The 26,687-nt window shown below is 40.7% G+C and overlaps 1 protein-coding gene across 1 annotated transcript in view; it reads left to right on the forward strand.

Annotated features, from left to right (window-relative positions):
- The window catches only part of LOC130527577 (protein sidekick-1-like), a 122,407-nt gene that overhangs the window by 38,693 nt on the left and 57,027 nt on the right, over positions 1–26,687 (forward strand). The window contains 4 exon segments of the mRNA XM_057036199.1: positions 1,989–2,145; positions 4,116–4,222; positions 4,429–4,576; positions 18,317–18,450. Coding sequence (XP_056892179.1) covers positions 1,989–2,145; positions 4,116–4,222; positions 4,429–4,576; positions 18,317–18,450 — 546 coding nt within the window.

Consider the following 26,687-nt stretch of genomic DNA (forward strand, 5'->3'; position numbering starts at 1 on the left):
TGTGTGTGTGTGTAAGGTTAAAATTGTACCTATAAAACATAGTTTATGTGTTGTAAAGTAAAAGAAACACATTTCCATCGCTTCCTTTGTGTGCCCACCAGTTTGTAAATGCTGTAGTTTTACCTCAGTCCAGTTTTCCAATTTAATTCTCCTCACATTCACACTAAACAACAAACCATCCCATCCTTGACCACTCGTCTCACACGCACGCACACACATACACACACACACACGCACACACACACACACACACATTTGTGCGGTACTGTATTCCCACTGGGGAAGCGTCCCTCTTGTGCACAGGCTATAGGAGGTATAGGATGAAAGAGTGGCAAATGGAGAGGAGAGAAGGGTGGTCCTAAGCCACTCTTTTGGAATAAAGAATGACATCAGCAATAGCCACCAGAGAAAATGGTTGGAGGAATGATTGGAAAAAAATCACAAAAGAGATGATTGAAATGATAGAAAATGGCAGGAGGGAAGGGAAGCTAAACTCAGCTGGGTTAGAGACTTGCAGATCTATGGGTGTAACTGTTTCACCCTGAAAAAAACCCTTTACTCCAGATGCTTGTAGGGTGTTTGGTTGTATCCCAGATCTGACCACCTGAGCCGAGAGGGATAGGCAGGATATAAAGTTCAAACAGCAAAGCACTTCGCTGAATTTGAGTCACATAAAAGGCTGAGTGAAGTCATACGACGGTTACTCAAAGTATTTGAGTTGTGATACCATTTAGTCACAGTCGGATGTTGAAAACTTTGGTCAGTAGCTCAGAGGAAGAGCACAGTTTGGAAATTATGACATTATATTAGAGCTTCATTGATCCCTGTGGAAATTGCAGTGCTCAGCCCCTCAACAGGAAATACTGCAGCAATAAAGAGATAGCAGGAACAAAAACAGCATACACTTTATATATGTTACAGACCTGCAAACACTTAATCAAGAATTGAAACGTATGTTTATGTCAGACTTGAAGCTATAAATCTAGAGAAATTCTATTAGAATTGTTATATTTAATGGTTTAATTATTAAATGGACATTAACAATATAATCAAAACAAAATATTTTATAAGCTTTTTCTTTTAAGCATTGTGCACTTATGAGGGTTTTTGGGGCAGAGGTTTCATAATTGAATGTGATGTCTGAACATCTTGAAAGCATTGGCCAAATGAAAGCCTCAGATTCATCTGTTATTTGACAATTTGTCTAATGAAAAACCTAAATGGGAAAAGGAGTAGGCAGTTTAATTTAATTATCAGCAACGTCACTGCAGGTTCTTTGTACAAAAGTAGCTGCGTCATGTGTGAGCTCTGTTTTTTTTTTGGGGGGGGGGGGGGGGTTAAAAAAATCCATGAAATGCTGTTTTTCTAGACCATTGATGTGTGGTGGTGCCGTGCAGTGACACTGATAGATGTTCGTGTAGAACCAAATGACTGATGTTCTACACAAGTTGCCCTTGAGGCCATGAATTTATTGTTACGTAAGATTGAAAGGCTTTATACTGTGATTACAACCTTTGTTAAAACCTTATTCAGTATATTCTGGTAGTTGAATCATAGCTGGACCTTGTTGTTGGTTGCTCCACACCTCATTATGCGGGTCGTTGAAACTTCCCCTGACACAATGGGGTTCGTTGGAGGCTACCAACGAACCCCATTGTGTCAGGTGACAACCAGGTGACTGAAGCTACAAATGTGCTAATGGCTCCTGAAGAGTATAAGTATCTGGAACTCCCTAACAGTCAGATAGAACTGATGATGACGCTTGGATGAGAGGTGAAACGTCTTCATGGAACTCAAACAGTCCAGTTGCTATGATTCAATTACCAGAATGACCATGACCTGGATGACTGGGAACCTTCACACACATGCTTACTCTATTGTAATGCAATTGCAACATGAAGCTAATGTGTTTGTTGTGATATGCAGTATCTTCATGACCATCAGAGCTTTATATTTATATTATTTATTGATTTCTTTCTCTGTATCAGAGGTGGCTCCGTACCTGCGAGGCAGTGGAGCTCGGCAGCAAGTGGTGTTGGAAGGAAACAGACTTGTGTTGACCTGCTTGGTTGGAGGCAGCTGGCCCCTGCAGTACCGCTGGACCCTTAACAACAGCAACGTCACAGACTGGACGCCGCAGTACAGGTTGGTTCTCATCCACAGCTGAAGAATCTCTCTGCACCCTTCATTTCCCCTCAGCAGTCGGTCACTCCACTCCTGATCGCCATCTGGAAGGCGCGCCATCTCAAGTTTGTTATTTGCAGGTTTTCCCTGCTCTACTGGTCTTGACACCTTTGGATTCCATCCAGAGTTTGTTGACGAAGCTGCCACAATGTCAGTCATTAGGGGCCCTTGAGCCAAAGCGTGACCTATTTGGGAGTCATTTCTTTCGTTCACCATTATCTGAGTTGTCAGGGTCAAGTGAACGGAGGTGTGAAGGGGGTCAAGCTGCCGACTGCCATTGACTGATCTCATGTACTCTGTAGCCAGCTGATAGTCAATGTGCAGTCAGTTTTATAATGGGTGTTCTCTTTGACACACGGTAAACATAAACATATGTGTCTTTTTACTCTCCTTGTTTTCTCTCCTATAAATTGTCTCTTCTCCTATACATGCAGATGTACAGATGAGCCCAGTCCTATAAACTGGCTCCTCTGTGTTGTGGCACATGTGGACTGCTTGTTTGTTCTCTCCATTATTTACTGCAGGTCAGAGCACTTCACACTGTTGTGAGTACGTATATACACAGCATTGTTAAGGTTATGTTTGGCTGATTTGTCCTCTGGAAGAAAAAAACAGGCAGGATCTCCTCTGCTCCACTGATCTAGCTAGTTTCTTTTAATTAATATCACACTTTCATAGGTTAGGAATGCTAATATTGATAATTGTATTGCTAACCTGTTCTTCTGCTCTGAGGACTGACTGTCATGTTTCAGTATGCAGTCCTCCATGTTTTGGGTGTGTTTTAATCTTAGGGTTTTTATTAGGTCTCAGGTCCACGAAGACGCCACATTTGGAGACACCTCTTCTTCCTGTTACACTGACCTCAGAGATGGACTTGTTTTTTTCCCTTGGTCCGGTTCTGATTTTTACCTTTCCTGTCCATTGTTGCACATTCTTGCACATTGTTGCATGTACTTTGGGACCGGGGTGAAAATTTGGGAAAATAGCAAAATATTCAGCAACAGGTAAAACGTAAAATACTCTGAAATTCATAGAACAAATGTATGTTCTATGTATATTCTCCTTAAATCTAAATTACTTTTGTTATCATTATTTATACAGTTGCATTCCAGTTTCCCCCAATAAATATGCATTTTATCCTAGTAAAAACAGTATTCTATGAGCACAGTTTTCATTGAAAACTTTCATATTACCGTGCTGATACTGTTTTCCTATAAAAGTAATTGCCATTTATTGTATATTATTTCATTTATAATAAAAGTGAAAGGACATTTCTGACACTAAAATCTGCCGCAAAATGATTTGGTGATGATTCAAATAGAACTGTGTCTGCCTGAGTCTCTGTATAAGTGTGGGTTTGTGTGCTGGCAGCGTCCCCTAACAGCCTGGGAGTTAAATACTTGGCTGTCCTGGTATTCATAATGAGCCCCAGAGCGCTGTCCAGTTTTACAGCGTCATAAGTGTGTGTTTGCGTGTTTGTCCAGCATGGCCTCAACCTAGATCCAATGCCAAGCTTCCATCAGAGAAGCACAGTCCATTTAAACCCCATTAAGAAACATCACCAATCCCTGGAAAATACAGACCCTCCCCCTCTCTCTTTCTCTCTCTCTCTATTACACACTCCTAATGTATGTGTCTACAGTATTTAGAATATGTTGCAGGTAGGAAGTCAAATCGATGTGAACAACAGTTGTTTGAAATGCTCTGTGTGATGGTGCACACTGTCCTTTTATTTCCTATTTTATATCCAACATTGTCATTTCAGGACTCTTTTATTCTCTAATGTAATTGCACCCTCATATTTCCAGGTGTAATATTCAGCTTTTCCTCACACACTCTGAACAATAGATGTTTAGTTTAAACGGCATGATGGAAGGACAGTGTTTGCTGAGAATTTAGACATAAAAACACCTTTTTTTGTCTGTTTTCAGGCTTTTTGTGCCGCTGTTGAAGCGGACTGATGCTGGGCTGTATCGCTGCATTGCCAGGAACAGGATGGGAGCGGTTTTAGACCACAGAACAGAGGTGCAGGTGGCCTGTGAGTAAACATCATTTTCAACAATGCCTTGAATGACAACTTCTGAGACATTGAAACGCTCAAATCTTGATTGTATTTATAGACACTAACCGCCAAGGTTGTTTTTAAAAGTGTTACATAAAAAACCTGAACTTTGGTATATTCTTTCTAAGCAAATGTAATTTATAAGTCCTCTTTTATTGTGCCTTTTCTTTTCCCTCCTCAAGTTCAAGGGAACTTTTCTGCTGAAGAGCAGAGGAAGACGGTAATGCAGGGCCGAGCAGCTGTCATCAGCCAGCCAACTCTGGCTTCCTTCCCCCGTCCGCTCGTCACATGGTACAAAGACGGACAGAAAATAATCCCCAACACCCGGACGTAGGTACCATTTATCTGTCTGTCTCTGCTCCCCAGACTGACCGCAGTGTAGGTAGCACAACACTGCTTTAGATAATTTTATGAAAGTTTTATAATTTTATCATCTTTATCCCTCAGCAGAGGATTGTACTAATTAGCAGGATTTCAATAGTTCCTCTTATCTTGGAGAACAATTGTTTGCAACAATAACACTTCGGGGTAGATAACTAACCCTTTTTCAAGAGACACCTGTTCGACAGAAGTGGGTCCTTAGCAGGGAAATATTAATAAGATAAAAATCAGTGAATCTATTCTTTTCCACTTGTCTAGAAGGTGGTACTTAAGTTCAGGGGCGCTGTCATTGATCAGAAGACAACTGGTCCTGCCTTGGTTTACGAGAACACACGTTTGGTACAATGGTGGTTTCACAGCTAAGGCACTTCCTCGTTAGCCCCCATGTTTCATCTGATCACTCGTAAGTCTATTTAATTTGAACTATTTCCAAAGGTATCATCACAGCTTGTTGAAGAACGATATTAGATCCACTAAGGTTTTGTTTTTTGGACTTCAGTCATTTGTGCAGAAAGAACCTGTCTGGACATTCAAGTGTACATGTAACCGTCCTGACAGTTCACTCGCTCCTATAATGACTTGAGAGATTCTTGTGGAATAAGCAGTTTGCTCTTTAATCTCCCCTAACATGAAAAGTGACATCCCGGCTCCCATTAAGTTCTCTCATCAAGTGTGACTTAAGGAAAGTGGAGCGCATCTATGGCTCACGGACGCTGTACGTGGACATTTGAGGTCAGGCCTTGGGCCATGTGGGCGACATGACAAAGTGTCCTTGATCAAAAACTGAACTCCTAATTGCTCCCAATGCTGCGTCTGTAGCGTGCTGATGTGTGTCAGGGATTATCTCTGTTGATGGGCCGTGTGATGTGTCTGTGAGGGTGACTTGTGTCATGTAGTTACAGACCCGTACACTTGCATCATGCCGCTCAGGTGGTGTATTTGTTACGGGTTTTGGAGCATGCTGGTATTCAGCGGCATTGGCAGCAGGTCTCACTGTGTTCTATTAATGTTAATACAATCCGAACCTGCATTTTGTGATGAAATATTCAGATTTCTCTGCTCCTTTCATGACAGTGATGAAGATTTATGCATAAAATTTCCTTTGAACCCACATAGAAAAGACTAATTTGCACCTTGTCTCTTCCAGACAAGTTTCTTTCTTTCTTTCTTTCTTTCTTTCTTGCTTTCTTTCCTTTATTACTATTGTGCTTTGTTGCCTCCACTAGCTCAATGCATCTCTGTCTATATAGCTCTCTTTACAGTAATTATCATGGCACAAGATATACTGCTGCAGAACCCGTAAACTTCTGTCCCTAAATAAACTGCCTAACTGGTTTTGGTGCATAGAGTCGCACACAGCCGCAGCTGTCTCTCCAGACCAATCTCAGTCGCATTTACCTGGCTTGACCACCCACAGGTGCACTTGTGTGTATCATAGCGAGTGCACGGCCGTGTGCGTACACACTTATGCCGGCCGTTCGGGCTGCCTGCTGAGATGAGGCCAGATGGTGCTTGGCGGTTGGCTGTTTTTTGTGGTGACCGGGCTGATGATATTGTTATGAAGTTTATTGATCTGACGCGTTGCGCTCCATCCCTTTCGCACTGTCTCCCTGCCTCTCACAGCATCCACAAGTAATGTCTGTGTGCCTGCAGCTAACTTTGCTTGCATATCTTGTCCCTGCAGTGGGAGATAAATGTAATAAAACTGTTTTGATAATATAGCAATTTGGGGACAAGGCTGCCGCCCAATGACATACTTAAAATTGTATCTTTGTAGGAGAACTAGAGGCAAATAGTACTTCAATAAAGTACTCTTGAATCTTGAATCTTGAAATATTGTGCCGTTTAAGGGAGTTAATTATAGTGAGGTTGATACAGGTGGTCAAATGTCAGGACAGGGCCGTCTGTGGATGGCCTGTCCTCATGGACCCACCCTGCAGCCCCAGCCATATGCTGCTGATGGGCATCTGGGTTCATATGTTCACATTCAGACTGTGATTCTCCCAACAGTTGTGAATACTAAGAAAAGCTTTTAAATAAATGATTTTCTTCGTTAGCGGCTGTAGTTTGTGTTCCCTTTGCTGAGTATATGCACATATAGGAGATATGTAGAAGACCACAAACTAAAGAAAAGGAAGGAATGTGTACAGCTCACGGTAAAAGGTGTTGAGTCGTACTATAACAGCAGTGCTGCTGCAGTGAAGCAGCCAAAAAGCAATGTTCAAACAGACTATTAATCTGGCAGGACACAAATAAGGGTCCAGAGTTTAAGCTCATCTGAATCCACCGTGTCTACAACTTAATCTGTTGAGCCACCATGAGCTTACCTGCTGCTCACCACTTTGTTCTTATTTGTTTGATCATTTCAAACTGTTGTTTTAGGACTGAACACGGTAACTCAGAACCATGATCCACTTTTCTGTTACACACACACTGAACACAATGGCAACCAAATGAATTCATCTTTTTGTCTGTGTCAGACCTTTAACAAAACTTGAATTTTGTTGACTGATAAGTCCTCACAGATGAGCCTCCCTTCAGTGGATGTAATAACATCATCAGGCTTCTTCTTTGCCCTTCCCGTAACCTCTTAAGACCCCAGAGGATTTGAGCTGTGGAACAACTTATGAACACTGTTTATCTGACTGACTGGAATGGTCATTAGGTTCCGTTTTTTGGAGAAATCATATGTGAAATGATTTTATTTCCTATGAAAGCCTTTTTTGTGTAAATAGCTGCTTGCTATTTGAGAGATGTATAAACAACCTCTTAAAACATTAAATCCGCAGAATGTGATGTTGCTCTCTGCATTTTTTAAGAAGTCTGTTTGGTTCCTCCTGGTTCAATTTAGGGTCATCGTGTAGATTTTTTAATTTTTATTATCAAAACTAGCTCAGTGGTAAAATCAATAAATTCACCAAAGTCTCTTACCAGTATTTTCTAATCCAAAGTGATCCCGAATGACTTGATGCTGCTTTATAGGCGCAAGTCTGTGAACTGGATCCAGTTGTAATCATAGTTGAATGACCACAGAGCTGATGTATTAGCCGGGGACTGCATAGAACAGCATAAGACTGAGGCGATGTGCTCTTATTGCTTTGTCCGAACTGACGCTTTGTTTCATTAGTTTTAACTCACAGAGGATTAAGATCAGACAGAATTTACCACCAGCAAAAATAAAGGAATAATCAAGGGGTGAAACATCCCAAAACTCCTGAGTTCAACTGGCAACACAGCATAATGGTGGTGTACACTATGCAATTCAGGGCCCTCTCGGGGTGAAACGTGGCAACATTTTTAAAGGAATTTGAATCTGAATTTTTGGTCGAGGCTCTAAAACGGTGGTCTTCCGTTGCTCTTTAAGACAGGTTGAGGGACAGCCATTGTCTTGCGACAGGCTGAGATAAAAGCGTTCGAAATGTAGGACCACAGTCTCAGAGTGTGACAGCGGCTACGACTTACATCTGCTAACCAATCAACAGAAATGGAGCAGAAAGAAGGAGTAGCATGGATGCTAAATGCTGATAGTTCTTTTCCAGATCCACGGATTCCTCATTGTTATTTGTTTTTGTGCAGTTGAGGATGATGATGGCAATGATGCTGTACGTCACAGCCAGCGACTCAGTAGAGGTCATCGTTCAGAACATACAAAGAGAACAGCCACATCATCATCCATCAGAAAGTAGAAAAATTTATGGCAGGAACCATAAATCTAATATATATTAGTATCTGGTCTGATAAGTATTGATAGCATGTTTCATATCAGCTCATGGTAACAAACCCATGGAAATTAACCTGCCTGACCTCAAACTGAACCCAGAACCTTGCTGGTAGGAGGTGACAGTAGGTTCTGGGTGTGCATCAATGGGTGTGCATATGTGGGCCTAGATGCTCGTGTCCCTGTACTTTTCACTTCAAGTTCATTACTGACACATCACATTTGGTTCCAAAGACTAGTTGATACAAAAATTGGGCAAAGTCGCCTCTTTCTGCTGCGGCACGATAACACCAGTTTGGCTGTAAAGAATTTAGATGGCTTGTTTAATTTTTAATGTTATCACTGTACTGCATGGGGAGCGTGGGAGCGACACATGTGGTAAAGGGAAGCAGGGAACAAGGGGTTGCTTTAATTGCATTGCATTTTCTTGTAATATTATTCATTGTCAAGGTGGAGTGGGGTAGAATTGCATTATGAAGACGGCACTTTAGGGCCTGCTGCTGGACTATGAATATTCATTGCTTATTTAGCCAAAAGCAATTTGTTGGAGCTTTGTTCAAAACTGTTGATGTATTTTCAGGTCTGTAGGCTCTAAGTAGACCTGCAAGTATGCCATAGTTTAAAAGCAATACATTTTTATTACGTTTCATCTTCTTTTCTATCTTGGCTATTTAGCTTTCATACCTATTTTTGTTTGTTGCGTTAACAGACCCGTGGTGAATATATCAGGCCAATTTAAAACTCTTCTACATCCTTTTTGCGGAGGCATTTCTAAAGACTGTTAAGGTAAAAAGACATTTTTTTTAAAACTAGAAAAAATATGCATTAGCTTGAAGGTAGCGTTTAATGGCAGTCTTACTTTTCCTGACACTCTCAAGGCAGAAAGACTAGCATCAGCAACAGAGGAGCGTGGTGTGTGCGCATGCACGCGCATGTTCATGTATTCGCATGTGTGTTAATGCCTCTGCATCACTTCATAGTATTTAATATATCATTTGGGCAATATTAAGATTTACACAGACCCTTCTTTAACATGCACATCACACATTTGTTGTCATATTTCCTTACCTTGTTCTCAGTCTGCTTTGCTCGATTATAGTTGTGTTCATTAAAGTGGTCATTATGGTGACTATTATCTAATATTTACTTAAAATATACACTAGGTTGGTGTGATTAAGCCATTGTCTTATTAACATTCTAAAATTCAGTTTCAAATGATTGTTATTCCCATGTTTTCTGAATGATGGGTGGAAAAAAACACATTTGAATAGTTTGGAATTTGAATTTTATTTAGATGCATCTCAGTCTGTGCACTCAAGTTAGGTTTTAAATTGTGTCACTCACAACCTGACATTCAAAAGCTTTCATGACCTGCCCTAACACATCAGAATTATTTTATAAATTCTAAAATTAGCAGGATATCTACAGTACCATCCTCAGGTCGCATCAATCCCACGCTCCAGCTGCTTGTTTGACAGTAAAACGGCGTGGAACTCTAGTGGAGCTGCGCTCCCCATGATCCTGCTGGGCGTGGAGAAGATGTGTGACTCAAGAGGTTGTTAGGAAGCAGAATGAAATGATAGAGAGGATAAAGATGCTTTTGCTTTTGAAAACTACCTTCACGGCTCGCAAATGTAGAAAATTAGGCATAAAATTGCCCACTAAGAGTATGTTTCATGTGGCAAAGGCATTCTATTAGTTATATCGAGGAACTGAATCAAATTAGACTAAAGCGCATATCTTCATGCCATTATCCCCTTTGTAAAATGTGGTTTTCAGGCACGTCTTTTCAGCATTTTGGCATAAAAATGTTCAGATTCACGTTTAAACTAATGTAATGCTTTTACATATGCCATTATCAACTATGTTGTCAGCTTTTCTCTTGACTTTCACAGTTTGTGTAATACCATATGTTACTGTGTGCATCCATGTGTGGACCTTACGTACAAGCATAAAGAAAGCTGTGAAGATAATGTGCTGAAGTAAACTGATCTGATGAAGAACGCAACTCTGTATAGAGAAATTAGACTGGAAAGGAAGTGTAATCCAATCTATTTTATTTAAAAAGCCCAATTTTAAATAAACACCAAGGTTTCCAATGTGCTCTACAGTAAAAGTCAATTATATTTCCCCTGACTACCTAACACATTCCAAACTGTACCCGCAGAGTACATCCAGTCAGAGAGCAGCTTAGTGAGTATATTTCAGATTGTGTTTTTTGGATTTTGTGTATGTTTTCCATGATTTCACTCAATTTCTGCTCCTATACTTCTGTGTGCCTCAGAGTATCACGTCCATCTGACTGTGAGAGAAGTCGGGGGTGTGTGCGCGCACGTGCGTGTGTGTGTGTAGCTCATTCTGATGATTAATTAAATGTCTTTTGTCTGTGTCTGGCCTCTCACTCTCCCCTCCTCCTTTTGTCATTTCCCCCCCAACTTTTGCTTTCCTGTCTATATCCTATATCATCTCAGCAATCATTATTTCCCTATTAAAGTCCAAACCAACACACTCTCACATGGCACGTTGTGCACGTTCATGTGTTTGTGTGTGTCCCCAGTCTAAAGTCATTAAATATTCTAAAGACAGAGACCTCTTTTAATTATGCTCTAATCACACATTTAATTAGCTGCCACACACACACATCCATCACTGAATAGACTGCACACATATATACTTATCCATAAATTTGCACTCGGTTCCCTCTGAAAGAAATTCCTGCCTTATTTCCTGCCTTATTGACCGGCCAGCAGGAGAAAAGCAGGGTGAATTAGTGTGAGCGAGCGGGCCGCTGAGGGGTGACTGATGGAGTTTGAGTTTGGCGTAAGGCTGGCAGGTGATCCCGAAACCATAAAGCTCAATGGAAAAAAAGAAAGGATGAAATAAAGCACAAGTTTTGCGAGTATTCGAGCCGTTCAGCTGTGCTTTTCCATCACTAGTCCTTACTTAAACATCCCCAGGGACAGCGGGAAAAAGGACAGACTGGTTAATATTAAACCAACACGATGATAATCTTGAGATCCCTGCTCAAATTCAAGGAGGAAGTCACCGTTTTCTTATCTGCATCGTTCAACCTTTCTGTTCTTGGTTTCAAATGGGAGTCTTGACTTCTGTACTTTTGAGCTTCCACCAGAAAAGTTATACACTAATAATGTAAAAGGTGATGAGTCATTGGGCTCATTTTTCTCTGACCTCTTCATCCTTGTTAAAAAACTATCATCCTGCTTTTTTCCTAGACTTTCACTGCTTCATGATCCTTGTGCTCTACATAAGGAACCACCATTGGTTCACCACACACGGACCAACATCAGTATTGGATTGAATTCGTGCAAGGACTTATCCACATTTTGTGCTGTGACAATATCAAAAAATGTCCACTTTTGGACAAAACCACTGGGGCATCAGTGCAGGACAGGTTTATGCTTGGCAGGTTGTGCAGTCAAATCTTTGAACGACTGGCAGCCCATGGGGGGGTCGCTCAACACTTGCCCCGTAAATGTGTGTTGTGTAAGAGGCTACGGTTCTTTAGTCCGTCCTGTCTGCATCATGTAGAAGGAGCAGAAAGAAAGCTCTGAAGAATGTTAATTTTGCTGTCTGGTTGCTGCACATTATATGTGAATAATAATTATATGTAAATAATCGTTTACATAACCACACATTTAAAGAATAATGCATAATAAGATGTTTCTGTATATAGTTGAAAGCATTTTTCACACTGCATTGATTTGAGCTTTTATTTTAACAGGTTTGTGGTTGTGTCAGCACCAACATAAGCGAGAACGTTGAACTTGTTTATGCTGTGCTATTGAATTTGACCTTTAAAACTACTCAAAATGGATGCAGCTAAATTTAAATAGCCATGTATTTGAGAAATTAGCAATTTTTCTCTCACACAAACATACACACATGGATTAGAACAATGGCCTTCACACATTAGCTGGTCATCTATCATCAAACCTTTTAGTAAAGTGTGATTTTTTTAGTGCATTTACCTGATTGGAAATAGCAGCTGCAAGTTTATCCTAGTCTATTTTTGTTTTACTAGTGTAAATTGTAATATTGAGGTTGGAATAGAATAGAATTTAGATATTAAGAATTAATATAAGAATTTAATATTCCACTATGTTTGCCATTTCATTTATAGTGAGAATGCATAAAGCTAAGACACCCTCCTTCAGTCGAGTTCACTCTCTACAACAGCAACCCACGCACAATACATTTCACATCAGCCAGTGAGGGCAATGGTGGAACATTTGTTCTTCAAAGTATGAACGTCCAGGTACTCCAGAAGTTCAAAGGCTGCATCTGCGTACTGGCGGGAGAGAAAACGGGTTGCTGGCGTCGACTGGGTCGCTGACGACCTTGACTGGGTCACTGACCTCCAGACATAAACATTTAATAACAATAGTATGGAAGCAACAAGGCAAGATGAAAACAGTACATCTTTTCCCACCCACCGATGTGAGTAATTTTCTGAGCAGAAGCAAAATATAAAGTTCCGCGTCTGGAGTCCCACTTTTACTTTCTGCTTCTTACAGTCACATGAACTTGAATTAGAAAAGGTCACATTATTTTAGCGTGAGGATTCCTGGCTCAGGTGGTCTGTTCAGCCAAACCAATGAGAGAGAATGTTGGAGGCGTTCCTGCCCGAGAACGAGAAAAAGAGAGAAACGCAGAGAGAGACTGAGAAAGAGAGAGAGTCACAGCAGTTGTCTGGCTAATTGGAAGTAGACATAATTAGTGCTAATTAGGATAATAGCCATTTGTCTAGAGATCCATCCACCTAATGGGACGACAATAATCATTCAGTTGAACACACACACACACGCACGTATGGTCAGACAGTCGGGGTGGTTAACATGCAAGGAGATATACAGTAGTTTCTTTTAAAGGTGTTAACATTTTCCAGTGTTCGTTCATGTGGAAAATCACCTGTGGCAGACAGATGTAAAGCAGCAGCATAAAGGAAGTGAGTCACACTTATCCTGTAGCAAAAACAAACACTGAGTGCAATGGTTTCCTCGCTTTGTTTACTCAGAATCGAACTTCATCTGTCTCTCCTCCCTTCCTGCCCTCATCTCACCCTCACTGCGCTTTGCTTTCCTTTCCTGTAGTGTTGCTTTTCCACTTTCCTCCACCTGTCCCTCGAAGCATGCCAGGGGACATTAAACAAATGCTCTCTCTCTCTGTCCCTGTCTCTCTCTCTCACACACGCACACACACACAGAGTAAAGGTAATCCTGTGATATGTACACTGTGGTAATGATAAGTCTGAGTGCTGCGGAGTTTGTTGCTTTACATGAAAGGAGATAATTTTAGACTGTGAACATTGTTAAAATCTGCTGTTGAAATCTCTCCTCTTTTCCTCCACTTCACTTTCTGGAGCATTAAAGTCATCACAAATTCTCCAAGCGTAGTTGCCTTGTCGACTGTATCTTCATATATTTTATCAAAAAATATTGATGAGATGCCAAAGATATTTTTAAAATCCTGAATTTACAAGATTTCCTTTTACTTACTTGAGGTGGAAGTGAAGTGAACAAACAGAATGTTATTTCTAGGAGATCATACTGTAGAGTGGAAGGACAGAAAGATCTAGAGTTTAGTTTCAACCAGTTTACCTATACTATATGGATCTATTATTAGAGTCCTACCTTGACACAATAGGGATCCATCTATTTAATAACAATAATAATAAGGGACTGACAGTTGCAATATTCCCTCAGGTGTGCCTTACACACCTCTGACACCTTGAATTTATCCAATTATCAGCTGCAGTTCTAGTCTTAATTCTGGTTATTTTGCTCAGCTCTGACACTTCTTCTTCATTGCTTATTGGCAAATGATCTGATGCATTATTATCACATGCTCACTTATCTGAGCTATTTTCTTCATCCTCAACCTCAAATGTTAATAAGTAAATTCTGACACTGACGATATTGTGGTTCTATTGTACTCCTAGTTCTTTGGTAGGAGTGCTTCTTTTCCACTTCTTTCTTTGACATTTGTAGCAATAATTTGCCTAAACAAATGTGTTTTTAAAGATAAAATTCAAGACATCGGATTTTGCCAAAGAAAAAGGGCTAAATAATCTTCAGAAATGCAGTATAAAATTCATTATAAAACAAATCTCCAGCTCCAGGTTGTGTTAACAATAGCTTAATTTTAAGTATGCATAAAACCATCTGAAGTAATCTGTGTCATGCTTCTGGCAGCAGAATGGCAAAAGCTGCACTGGCAGTGCTCCATCCCTCAGCCGGAACTTACTTTGACTTTTTAATCCATTATAAACATGAATTTATCATTTTGGAGCCATTGATGAAAGCCAAATTCTGTTCCCTGCGTCTGCTTATGTCTTTATTTCTCCACATATGAATCACAGCGGGTGTCGGGGCAATGCGCTCACACCTTCCTTCCCGTTTTTTCCCGCTGCAGAGACGAAATCTCCGAATAAGAGAGTCTGTCCCTTTGGTTTCAATTAAAAATGCTTTACCATCGGCTTTGTACACTCTAGTTAGGCCAGTTGAGCTATTTTGGCAGAAATATGAGGGTGAACATCAGTAATGTTAATTAGATTTCATCTCATTCAGATCAAGCAGAATCACGTTGCTGCTCCTGTCCACGTGGGCTCACTGAATCACATCTATATTAAATGGAACCAAACCTAATTAATTGCATTAATTACACCCACATTTACCTCTGTGTCATGTCAGCATTGCTGGCGTGAACAAGCTGCTTTCATGCATCTTTTCTATCATCAGCATTTGAAAGGAGGGTTTCTAGCCCTCTGATGGCCATATTTATTTATATATATATATATATAAAGAGCACTTTCAAAACTTCCAAAAACACATATTTTTAAAATCTGATCTGTTATGGTAAAAGCATCTTCACTTGTTTGTTTCTGGACTACATGGACAAAGACAGGACACAAGACATAAAGCAATCCCAGGGTCTGACAGTATAGATAAATATAGTACAGAAGCTTTGCTCATCATTTCTGCATTCAGAAAAAAATCTGTCTCTGCAGTTTTATAGTTACCAATTACTCTGGCATGGGAGATAGTGCTCCACAACTCAGGCTGACAGGCAATTTTCGAGAAGGGCTTAAAATTTGGATCACCTCCTCAACCTTGTATATGGGTTTGTATAAGGTTTTAAGCAAAATCCAAACTTGAATTAAGTTGGTACCAATCTTTACACTTATCTAGTTGTATTTATTTGGTCTCATTACACAAACAGTTGCTTTTATTTGCTGAAAGGAAGCGGATGGCGTGAGAAGGCTCGTGTGTGTCTGCTGTGTGCAGTGTGGGTGTCTGGCACCCACTTGCTTCAACGATGAACCTGCCAAAATGTCGACTGGGGTACACATATTGGAGTTTTCTTCACTGCTCGGCTGCCACGTTACCTCCACCCAGACTCTCAGCGTGTTATAAGAATGTGGCTGATGATTGGATGAACAGGGAGGACAGTGGTTGCTGAGGTGACCACTGTTGGCAGGAGATCTCCAGATCTAATATTAACACTCACCCAGTCACACACTCAAATTTGTGCGCTCTCAAGCACTGACTTGTTCATTCGTCTGCTGGCACGTGACATGTGTGTGGTAATCAGCACTTGGCACGCTCGAAGCGTCTTTTTGTGTGTTTGTTTGGCAGTCAGTCTCGAGGACATCCATAAGGTTTATTAAATGAGTTCTGGGGCCAGATATTTAATGAAAGACCAATCTGGCCTGGTGCTTTGATTCAAGAGTCAGGAACCAGGGGATTCGCTGGTGGTGGTGTTGGTAAGAACAGAGCAGCTGCGTGGAGAGAAGGGGGAGAACGGTGTCCTAGAGACAGCTAGAGAAGCAACATGCGAGCAATATTGGATGAAACTAATATGTGAACGTGAAGATTGGAATCTAAGTGAATATTGAAAATGTGACAAAAGAGGTAGACTCAGCAAGGTGGTTTTACACGAGGAATTAAGAAGAAGACGAAAAAATTGGACACAGTAATTTTATTTCTTTCAAATTTGTGTCTAGAGCTTGGGGGATAAACTTTTAGTTTTGCACGCTCATGCCCTACACACAAGCATGCACAGTTTTCCAATTTGGTTTGCTCTTAATTAAAAGCCAGAACAGGTATTTTTTTTACAGTTTAATAATCAAAAAGAAACCTGAAAATAACCTGAATGTGTGCTGTATTAAATCTCAATTCTGTTACTTGGTGAAATTGATACTGTTCACGTAAGCAGCTCACGTGCATGCTTATTCATATATGTGCACGTGCCTCTGACTACATTTTCAGCATTTAGAAGAGACTGTCTCCCCACCCTCAAGGACTTCAAAACAAATAGGAATATATTCAATATTTGTTATAATAGAACATTTCCCATTAATTGGGGTCCTCATCTATGCTGCCTGACAGGCAAATTGGAATTTATCTCACTTCTGCTTTAATGCACAAGTTTCATGTAAAGGCTACCATCCCAGGCAATGAGAGCACGAAGCATATTGCTGTTGGCATCAGGCTGTAATCGCAAGTAATTTCATAAGAAAATAGTGCGCATAAATTGGATATGCAAATGAGGGAGCACTTCTGATGTTTTTAACTAACAGGATCTTCCTGAACTCACCAGTCGGACTCCCACGGACCTCCAGTCACTCCAGTGTTAATAGTTTGGAACCTCCCTCACTCTTCCTTCACTTTTTATCTATTGGCATTTTCCTTACAAATCAGATTTGATCCTATCACGTGGAAGGTGCTGAAAGTCTGCTCACAGCTGTGCAGGATATTACATTAAGACCTCAAAGCAGAATTGACCAAAGAAAAACCAATATGCAACATTTGTAATCAAAAGTGGCAATTGGTCACCAGAGATCACAATAATTCAAATAAATCTGAGTAATTTATGATGTAAATTATATATGTATAATGTTCTCTTTGCTACCAAAGCACAAAGGGATTGGTGTCACATAGAAGCAAGTTCATGTTGTTTCCTTGAATTCATTTATTAATTTGTTTTTATGTTATTACATCCCTACATCTGCTTTTCACCCAAAATATAGTGTACACTCGATCATAGAGATTAATCAGAATGCTATTGTCCAAATGAAAAAAATGATAAGATGTTCATTTTATCGTTTCATGCCCATCGTACATTCTATCACATACTTTATTCATACAATATTGAGCCAGGGTGTCTGTGAAAAGACTAAATTCATTACCCTTCTGACTTGGACTTGAATGCACGTTACTGACTCTTTAGTCATGTATATTTCAGATGTGTCTGAGGTTTGGAATTTTGAGAGGCTTCTAGTCGACATTCAACACATGTAGCTTGGTGAAAACTAGCAGTTTTCCAGAAAAGGACTCGGCTGTACGATCCTCAGCCACCATCTCTTCAACAGAATTTAATGTAAACTCCCTTGAAATTAAATAAATGAGGGCTATTTATGCTCGTCCGAGGATAACATTAGCTGTTAAATGCATGTGCAATGAGTTGAGGATAATTGAACTGTCACATAAGTGTATCATAATATGGACGACCAAGAGCTTAATGTAAAGAAGCTCTTTTGTACCTGTGTGTTCTTGTATATTCTTTATTTATGTTGTATTGATGCCCACTAGAAAGGAAGTGCTGGATCACTGTAAAGTACAAGAAACTGAAAAAAATACACAACCAAGAATGACCAAAAGAAGTAAAAGAGTAACTGAGTAAGCCACATATGAATCTAAGACAGGAGCAGAGATTTATATAAGCTTTTGAAATCCTCTTTGCCATCTGATGATTGTCTTCTGTTCTTCTTTTTCCTCTTCTGAATTTGAAATGATCTGTGTAGCAAATATTCCCTGTTTTGTGATAGTCGTAGTTACGGCAACGTTCGCAACGAGACGGAGAAAATCAGGAAGAAGCTTGTTTTTCTGCTCATTATTATTAGTGCTTTAAAATACATTGTTGTGTGTGTCGGTCTCATTTGTGCCCTGCAGAGCAATCACTCTGGACAATCAGCTGGTTGTCTTGGCAACTGTGGCAGCAGACGCAGGGCGTTACCACGTCGAGGCAGTGAATGAGATGACCGGAGAGAGTGCGACAAGTCCCGCCATCTACTTGAGCATCTCAGGTAACAGTGCGTCCAAAACCTCAGGCTTTAGGCTAATTAATGTCGGTTCCCTTGAGCAAGGCGGAGCTAACCAAGAGGACATCGACATACAGTCTCTGATGCTAAATCTACAATGAAGTGGGTTCATTCCATAATCATGCGTTATTGATTGGGGATTATCCGATTTTCTGACTGAGAAATAGTGACATTCTCTTTACTGGATATTATTTCTCCTTTTGTAGGCTTTTGAAGGATTGATTGGGTTCTCTAGAGTGTGTGGAATTAATCCAGCTGACTGGAAACGCAACAAAAATTCACCATTTCAATTAGAGTCCGTATTTGCGGAGATGAGGGTGTCTGAGCCAGTATGATTGGCAACTTAATAAGTATTGATGCCCTGTAAATCCTGAAAATTAGATGAAAAGAACATGAAATGATGATTAAATATGCATCAGTTTCAAATGTGCTTCTTCAGACACTGAGACCTGGGTAAGGAAGAATCTCTCAAGAAAACAAAGTAAAGTTTAACTATCTCTCTTCATTTGTGGCAGCAACGCTCACATGCACACGTTGTAAATCCCCGCGAGTTCTCTTCAGGGAAACATGAGGCATAATTACATGAATATTTAGAATTTAATAAATGATAGAGGGGGCTGAGCTGTCATTAGAAATGTGATATCTTAAAGTGTATTTTCTGGGTATTTTGCCAGTCTGGGACGAACTCCAAGATGAGATTACTGGAATATATCCTTAATTATCACACCAAAGTTAGAACTGCTACCATCATCCTCTGCGAACCATGGGCTTTTGATCATTTGTGTATTTTCAGTAAACCTTTTAGAGATCCTCCAACACCTCCTGTTTCAACACACTGGCCATTGAGCATCATACTCATATTCATTGTTTGACTGTTACTGAACAGAACTGTCACTTTATCACTGGTTTCTTCTCTATATTAGTTTTCCTGAGAGTACAGCTGCTACAGTCGTTCAGCTGAAGGGTTCGCCATTGATAATAAAAGGAAAGAAGGGAACACTCTGTCCCTCGTGGCTTTATAGAGGTTTAATTACATTCTCTTTACAGGGCTGTATACTTTTTACATCCTTTGTCACAGAAACACACACACACACTCGCATATATACACACAGCACCTCGTTCCACCTGTCAGGGTGGAACACACCCCTGGGTATGTTAAAGAACATTAGGATTGTTAGGCCTTGCTGATCAGGGAAGTGTTGTCTCCTTTTATTAACTTATATGTTTATTAGACTTCTTTGGTGCGGGTCAAAAAAGAATGAAGATGTGGGGAAAACAGAATAAGTGAAAATGTATAGGAAAATAGAAAAAAGTCAACAGAGAACCATAACACACAAATATGTTAGTCATTCATTATTAATTACTCATCCTCTAGCTTAGCATTTGTAATCATAAGCTAGGCCCTGCTCCCGAGGTATTTAAAACAAAATAGTATATTTACACAAAATTGTAGAGTTTAGTTTACCAGTTAAACTCACAAGCAAATAAATGAAGTAACTCATGCAGACGGTGGTTTTGTCCATCATTTCCTGTGTTTTTAAACATTCGCTGTCCTTCACCCACTCTGTGTTGTCTCTCTTCATTGCACATCCTATTAAGTTTGTAGCTGTCAGTCAGACTTTTTCTTAAAAAAGTTGTCTTTTTTGGAAACTTAGTCAAATCAATGAGATGTCTTTTCAGTATCCACCAAAAAGGGGGCTTTGATTCACGCTCTGCCGAGGAGAATTAAATTAGGGTTGTTGGAGGAAGGTTTTCCTGAAGGGAGGAATAGTAAAGATGTGAAGCAAACGACTTTATTTCTCCTTTAAAATTTCATACGCATTAACAATTTAGTACAAGCTAATTTAGAAGCAGTGCTTATCTCATTCAAATCACGACATGACTGACAGTAAAGATGGAGGAGGGTACCTTAATGTGTAGAAAATAGAACACATTATCATTACCTGAGAGGTCACACACCAGATGTACGTTGTTACATGGGAAATGGACTGTCAGCTATCACTACTGACAGATTTACTGAATTTTACATATTCTTTAGTGTTTAAATTGCCTTCAAATAATTCAACAGTGGAGTGCATTTTGAGTGGCCTCGGGGTAGTTATGTTAATCACAGAGATGAAGATCACCACTCCAATTAATTAAGCTCTACACATAACTGCTACCACTTTTCTCTTTGTGTGGTTTCAATGATTTCTCTCTCTCCCTCTCTCTCACACGCTCACCCTCTCTCTCTCTCTCTCTCTCTCTCTCCTCTCTCTCTCTCTCTCTCCCTCTCTCTCTCACTCTCTCTCTCTCTCTCTCTCTCTCTCTCTCACACACACACACTCACACACACAACCACACCTCTGGTGGTCAATTAAAGCAGCAGCGTCCTCCATTTTGGAATAGAAGACATCGTCTGTATTTCGCAGCAGTGTCGGTCTTTGTAAGTTTTGTTCATGGGAAAATTAGACCAGCAGAATGTCCTCAGAGAGGACTCAACGGAGGGACACGCGCAAATGCAGCCATAAAATTGATACAAGCTTAAGGAAGCCCATCTGAACATCAATGAGCTGCAAACTCAAGAACAATGATGCTGAGATCTTTAAAGACCAGACACAAGCACATGCGCACGTCTCATGCTGCACATTAATCCTGGAAAGGAGAAGCCAGGACGCACAGCCAGAGGAGAAAGTTAAAACAGAATAAGAGAGACAACAAAGGGTGGACGTTATCCTGATGTAATTATCTTTCTTTTTCCAGAGTGGCTCATTGATGTTTTCTTTGTCTTTTCAAGGCAAAAGATAGTTAAAAAAATGCTTTAATGGAAGACAACTTTTCAAGCATCTTAACGTTTGTAGTTTTCTTATCTTTCAAGTCTATTCCCACTTTGCATTTCCCTCACAGGTCTGGCAAACGTGATGGACACACAGGAGAAAGGTTGATGCAGCAGAGGTGGACATTTCTACTGATTTGGTCCTAAAATGACTTTGATAGCATCTTGTGTCTGGAACTTTGCTGCATAAATACTTGCACTGCAATGCATTTAAATACCCCTTAATGCTAGTTTGTAAAATAGGCAGTCACTTCTAAATTTCAGCCTTTGATTCCAGGCTGACATGACCCTGATGACAAGCCTTCCCCTCGGTCAGAACCACAACTCTTGTTCATTCCTTGGACTTCATTGTTCCCATTTGATTACTGCACCTGGTCATAAAGAGCATCGGAAAGTTGCAAGAAGCTGTTTTGCCATTTCCATCTTGACTTTCAAAATGGCACAATTCATAGTTCTGCTTTTTGTACTGTGGTATAAAGTTGATTGTTCTAAGAAACATCAGACAGTCGTGAAGCAAGTCGTGAAGCAGTAATGGCTCAATGCGGTACAAATATAGATACCAGCAATCAGAACGCTGAGAAAGGCAGCGACTTAAAAGTGAACTAAGAAACACAGTGGCTACAATGATGTACATTACTGTAGGGAAAAAAATCATGCATTCTGAACTTCGTCAATCATCTTTATGTTAGAAATCTGAATTTGAGCTGCTCAGCTTGCTGATTGCAGAAATTCTGCATGAGATTGATTGCACGTCCTGAATGAGCCCCCCCAGGTGTCAGCCTTGAGGCCTGGCTCCATTTGTCCAGTGTTTCTTCCTCTCTTTGCTGCTGTCGTTGAGCATGAAATCATCACCCGGTGGCTTGGACAAGCGATTAAGAGGGACCCCGTCAAAAATGAAAGAGTTCAGTCCAGTGTCGCCCACAGCATCACTGTAATACTTCTGTCAGATAAGATAAGCGCTGGAGTAATTTTATTAAGAATATCCAGTATCAAGGTGCGTAATTTATAAAGTGTTGTTTTTCCCTGCGCCTCCTGTGTGGCTCCATCTTCTGTTGCCTTTCCTAATCGACTCCCTCCCTTCCAGATGTTTTCTTTCCACATCACTGACTCTTAAATGAGAGCCTGCCATAGATTCTCCTGCATGCGCCTGTATTTGTGTGTGTGTTTCTGCACCCCTAGTGCCACTGCAGTTGTTCGGCGGTGCATCTGTTTTAGCGTCCCTCGAGACATGGCTTGATTGCGCGTTGTCCCGGGGGGGGGGGGGGGGGGTGATTTCCTTATATGTACATTGACAATGCACAGATATGGAAGAATCCCATGTACGGTATGTGTCAAGCTGTTGTCTAGTGATGTTGCCATCAGCTGAAGTCACCAAGCATTGGTTTTGGTTGCGTCACGCTTTGAAAGACCTCAGGGAACAGACGACACGGGAACATAACCATCTCCTCGAGTGAACTAGTCACAGGTTCCATTATCGGGTGGGTTCTGTTTCACAATACAGTTTAGTCAGAAATATGGGCAACTCAGGATTTTTTGGCCGGTGACCTGGAAAACAACACTAATGCCAATTTGGCTGCTGTGGAACAGTTAAAAAGCCCCCGATACAATCACAAGTGTATGCACTGAATGGTGACATTTAGTCTTTTGTGTGCTTCTCAAATGGCTGTTTTTAATTACTTGTTGGCGGAAGTTATGGCCGTGCACGCAACTGCCAATTTTTTTATTTGATAACAAGATAAAAACTGGCTGAAGGATTTCATGGATCTGCCAAGATGTTAGAAAAAGGGGAGGATGTGTTGATTTACTTTGTATTCTGATTGTGCAGACAAGGCATCGTTAAATTCTTATGTAATATCTACGCAATGTTATTGATTATTGATTTTTAATGGTATGACAGAACTGTTGTAAAAGGTGTTTGCTTTTCTGGAGTTCCCTGCCTTGTCTCTGTTTATTTCAACTACCACTCTTTCTCCGTGGTCTGGTTCTCTGTCACTGTAATGAGGTTCCTGTGCGGTTCTATAATTAAATCCATATGGAGACAGGAGTGATGGAAGGACAGACAGGAAACTGACTCATCAGTATGAAGTGGACTGTTGGTTTCAATGAGGTGTGAAGGCTCTACTCACTCCAGTTCACCCAGTTTACTTCTTGACAAATAGATTAAGGTGTATATCCACATGCACAGCTGTGCTATTCACAGTCGTGTGCCTTTTGTCAGTTAAATCTGACAATAGCATCGACTGTCAGGAAAGAAATTCTTTCACACACTCACAAATTCTGCAAATAACATTTCTATGAGCCAGTGAACAAGCCGAGGCTGTGGAAGACAGCGAAAGCTTAAAAAAAAAACCACAAAGTTTTAATATTATCCAGGTTTGTGCCAGCAACATTCACAGTAGGCCATCCATCATGTTCAGGGAACCATAGCATACAAATCATCTATACTGTGTGCAGAGGAGCCATAATTGAGATGAGATGATCAAATGGTCCCAGATAGGCTTTTCTAGCAATCATTTCTTCTCTGGCAGTGAGTGCTATAAAATATCATCAAAAAAGACACCAACCCCGACACCAGGCAGGTTTTTAGACCTATAACATCTTAATTTTTTAAAAAGTAACAGCAGTGACAAGAGAGTTAGTTCAAAATGACAAATGAATGGAAATTCTAAATAAAATAAGAGGAACTAGTTTCCAAAGTAACAGTGTAATTAAATAATAAACCGTCATCTAGAAGACAAGAAGCACATCTCTGCGGACCTGCATGAAGACAGAGAACTCAACAAACAGGCAGCAGTTAATGCAGGCGAAGCTAACGGAGGAAGACAAATCTCCCTTAAGCCATCCTGGACTCGTTAACAGCCCTACAGACGAGGAGAGGGTTTTTCTCTCTCGCTTGTGTTAAAGCAGTAAAAAACTGTTTTCTTTTCTTTGTTGAATTTTTAGGAAAGTTTCCAGCCTGTGTCCTGCTTTAGTCCTAATAATGGCTTGTGAACTTGTGCTTCTCATGTGGTCCTCAGTCACTGGTCAATGTGGATCCGTGTTTACTCGGTACCCCAGCAGCTGTCAGTCTCGGCGCTACGGCGTCCTCTGGGTTGTACGTCTGTTGCCGTTTGCCGCGCTCTGTCAGTCCACTCTGCTGTGCCTGTAATCAGTTTATTCTCTGGTGTCACCTGGGCCCGGCAGTCACCAGAGAATAAACTCAGGTATTTTCATTCTCTGGCTGTCTCTGTTGTGTTTCCTACGCCTTTCTAACACACACACCTATATTGTGACTCTCACCCATGCAGTATTCTCATTACTGATTCGCTGGTATTCACACTGCTTGACTCTGCTGGATTTTTGCCTGTCTTTGTTAAAGTAAATATTTTGGTTGGTTAGTTTAAATGGCGTGGCTCACTCCTTTCCACACCTCAGAGCCAGTCCTGACACGTTAGCAGTTTATCCTTTCCAGTTAATTCAGGAAAATGATGAGAGTTGTGTGTGAGTTCAGATTGTTATGCCGTTTGTGCCGGAGATGCTCAGCTGTGTGGGGTTGAGGGTGTGTTGATCTTATCTTATTTAGATCTTCCTGTCATAGCCATGGAGACGCATGTTATCGCCAGTATTTGTGTCATGTTGTGGAGTTACCCTGTTAGGATTTAGCGGCATTTCCCTTTTGGATATGGGACTGATAACAGGTCGCTGCACAATTCTGCTGGGCTCCAATGCCTGAGCACACACTGCAGGCTTGCACAAGAAATGGAGGCACTGATAGTTAGCTTTGGTTAGACAGTTAGCAAGGATTACTCCAGGGGTTGACTTTGATCATTGGTGATTGCTGCTGTTCCTCCATGATTACAGAGTCTGTCAGCTCATTTGGTTGTGCATAGAGTCTGTGATCAGTTTGTTGTCTGGTGTCAGCCTGGACTCTTAACTGCTGTGCTGGACAGCTGCATGCTGTGATATTGTGACATCACCTTTAACATTCAACAAAGAAATAACCACAGACATGTTCTATGTCCTCAAGATGTAGTCTGAAAATGGATAAAGGATATTCTGATGACAGCTTTCAATCGTTCAGGTTGGATGCTGAAGACACGGTGTGTTTCTGCTCACTTGTGTGCTTGTGTGTCATTGTATGAAAATTAAAATTGTAAATTGGAGCTTAATACCGGCTGGTTTGAGTCTGTCCTACAAGGAACATAATGTCAGACATTTTAAAATCCCCCCTCAGCGTTTAGTGGTGACAGCACTCATCACTATGAGGCTCCAGGATTCCAAACACAGTAATCCAGTGGGATTCCAGTTCCTACACCACCGTTTGTAGAATCCTCAGAATATAAATGAAATCTTATTGAGGCTATGGATGCCTCCGCATGTCTTTGTGATTTAACAACTTATTTGACTTGACTTCCTCAGATCTTAATTTGGATGAAACGAAGTAGAAGAGAACCTGGGAGACTGAATAGAGCTGGTGAATAATGAAGCGGGTCAGCAAAGAGAAGATTTGATTGAAATAATGAAAGAAAGATAATTGATCATTCCTGCTGGCATTTACGGTAATTGCTTAACAGCTAGCAGGAATCTGGGAGTCAAAATGTACCGAGTTTACCACTGACTGCTTGACTTCATATTGAGTCAGGGCTACTACACACCGTCTGTACGTGAGTCTATAGTGTTGTTGACCCATGTGGATATTATCTATTTTATTAAAACGCTGCATTCCATGGAGATTCGACCAGTTGGGTGGTGCTTATGACTTCTACAGACCATCGCAAAGATCAGTGTTTGGGTTTTTATGTACACTTTCTCATGATATTCTTTTCCAAAGTGTTCACCTCTGACTTGAGTCAGTGTGTATTCAAGTACATACATCTCTAAAAAGAATTACTTTAATTCACACCCTGATCCAAAAGGCTGCCTGTGTGTTTTCCCCTGCACTTATCAATGCCTCGCTAAAACACACACGCACTTCACACCCATTTGCACATTTTGGTGCGCTCAAGTTAGAACGCAACTCTTGTTCCTCTGCTGTTGGCACATGTTGGGCAAAGATTTTATCAGGGATTCCTGGCAAAACAAATTACTCTCAGAGGGAATAAAGAAGGGATTAAAAAAAGAAAAGGGGTTATTAGGTCAAGCAGAACAAAAGGACAGGGACGGCTCGGGTATCAGAGAGGAAAAGAGGCAGTGAGCTAGTGTTAGAATTGGTAAACCTTTGAGAACGATATAAGTGGAGAGGAAAGAAGAAAGAAAGAGAAGCAGAGTGTAAAAGTTGAAGAAAACGGGAATAGATCAACAGGGTCTTTAATCCAAAAATAGTTAACACCGTTCTCCTTCTTACTCCTCATCCCTGCTTACACCTCTCCACTCTCTCCTCCCTGTATGGGTGTTAGGGATGATTATAGAAACGAGGACACGCGTGCAC

This window comes from Takifugu flavidus, chromosome 6 (genome assembly GCF_003711565.1).
Source record: "Takifugu flavidus isolate HTHZ2018 chromosome 6, ASM371156v2, whole genome shotgun sequence".
NCBI classification, from domain to species: domain Eukaryota; kingdom Metazoa; phylum Chordata; class Actinopteri; order Tetraodontiformes; family Tetraodontidae; genus Takifugu; species Takifugu flavidus.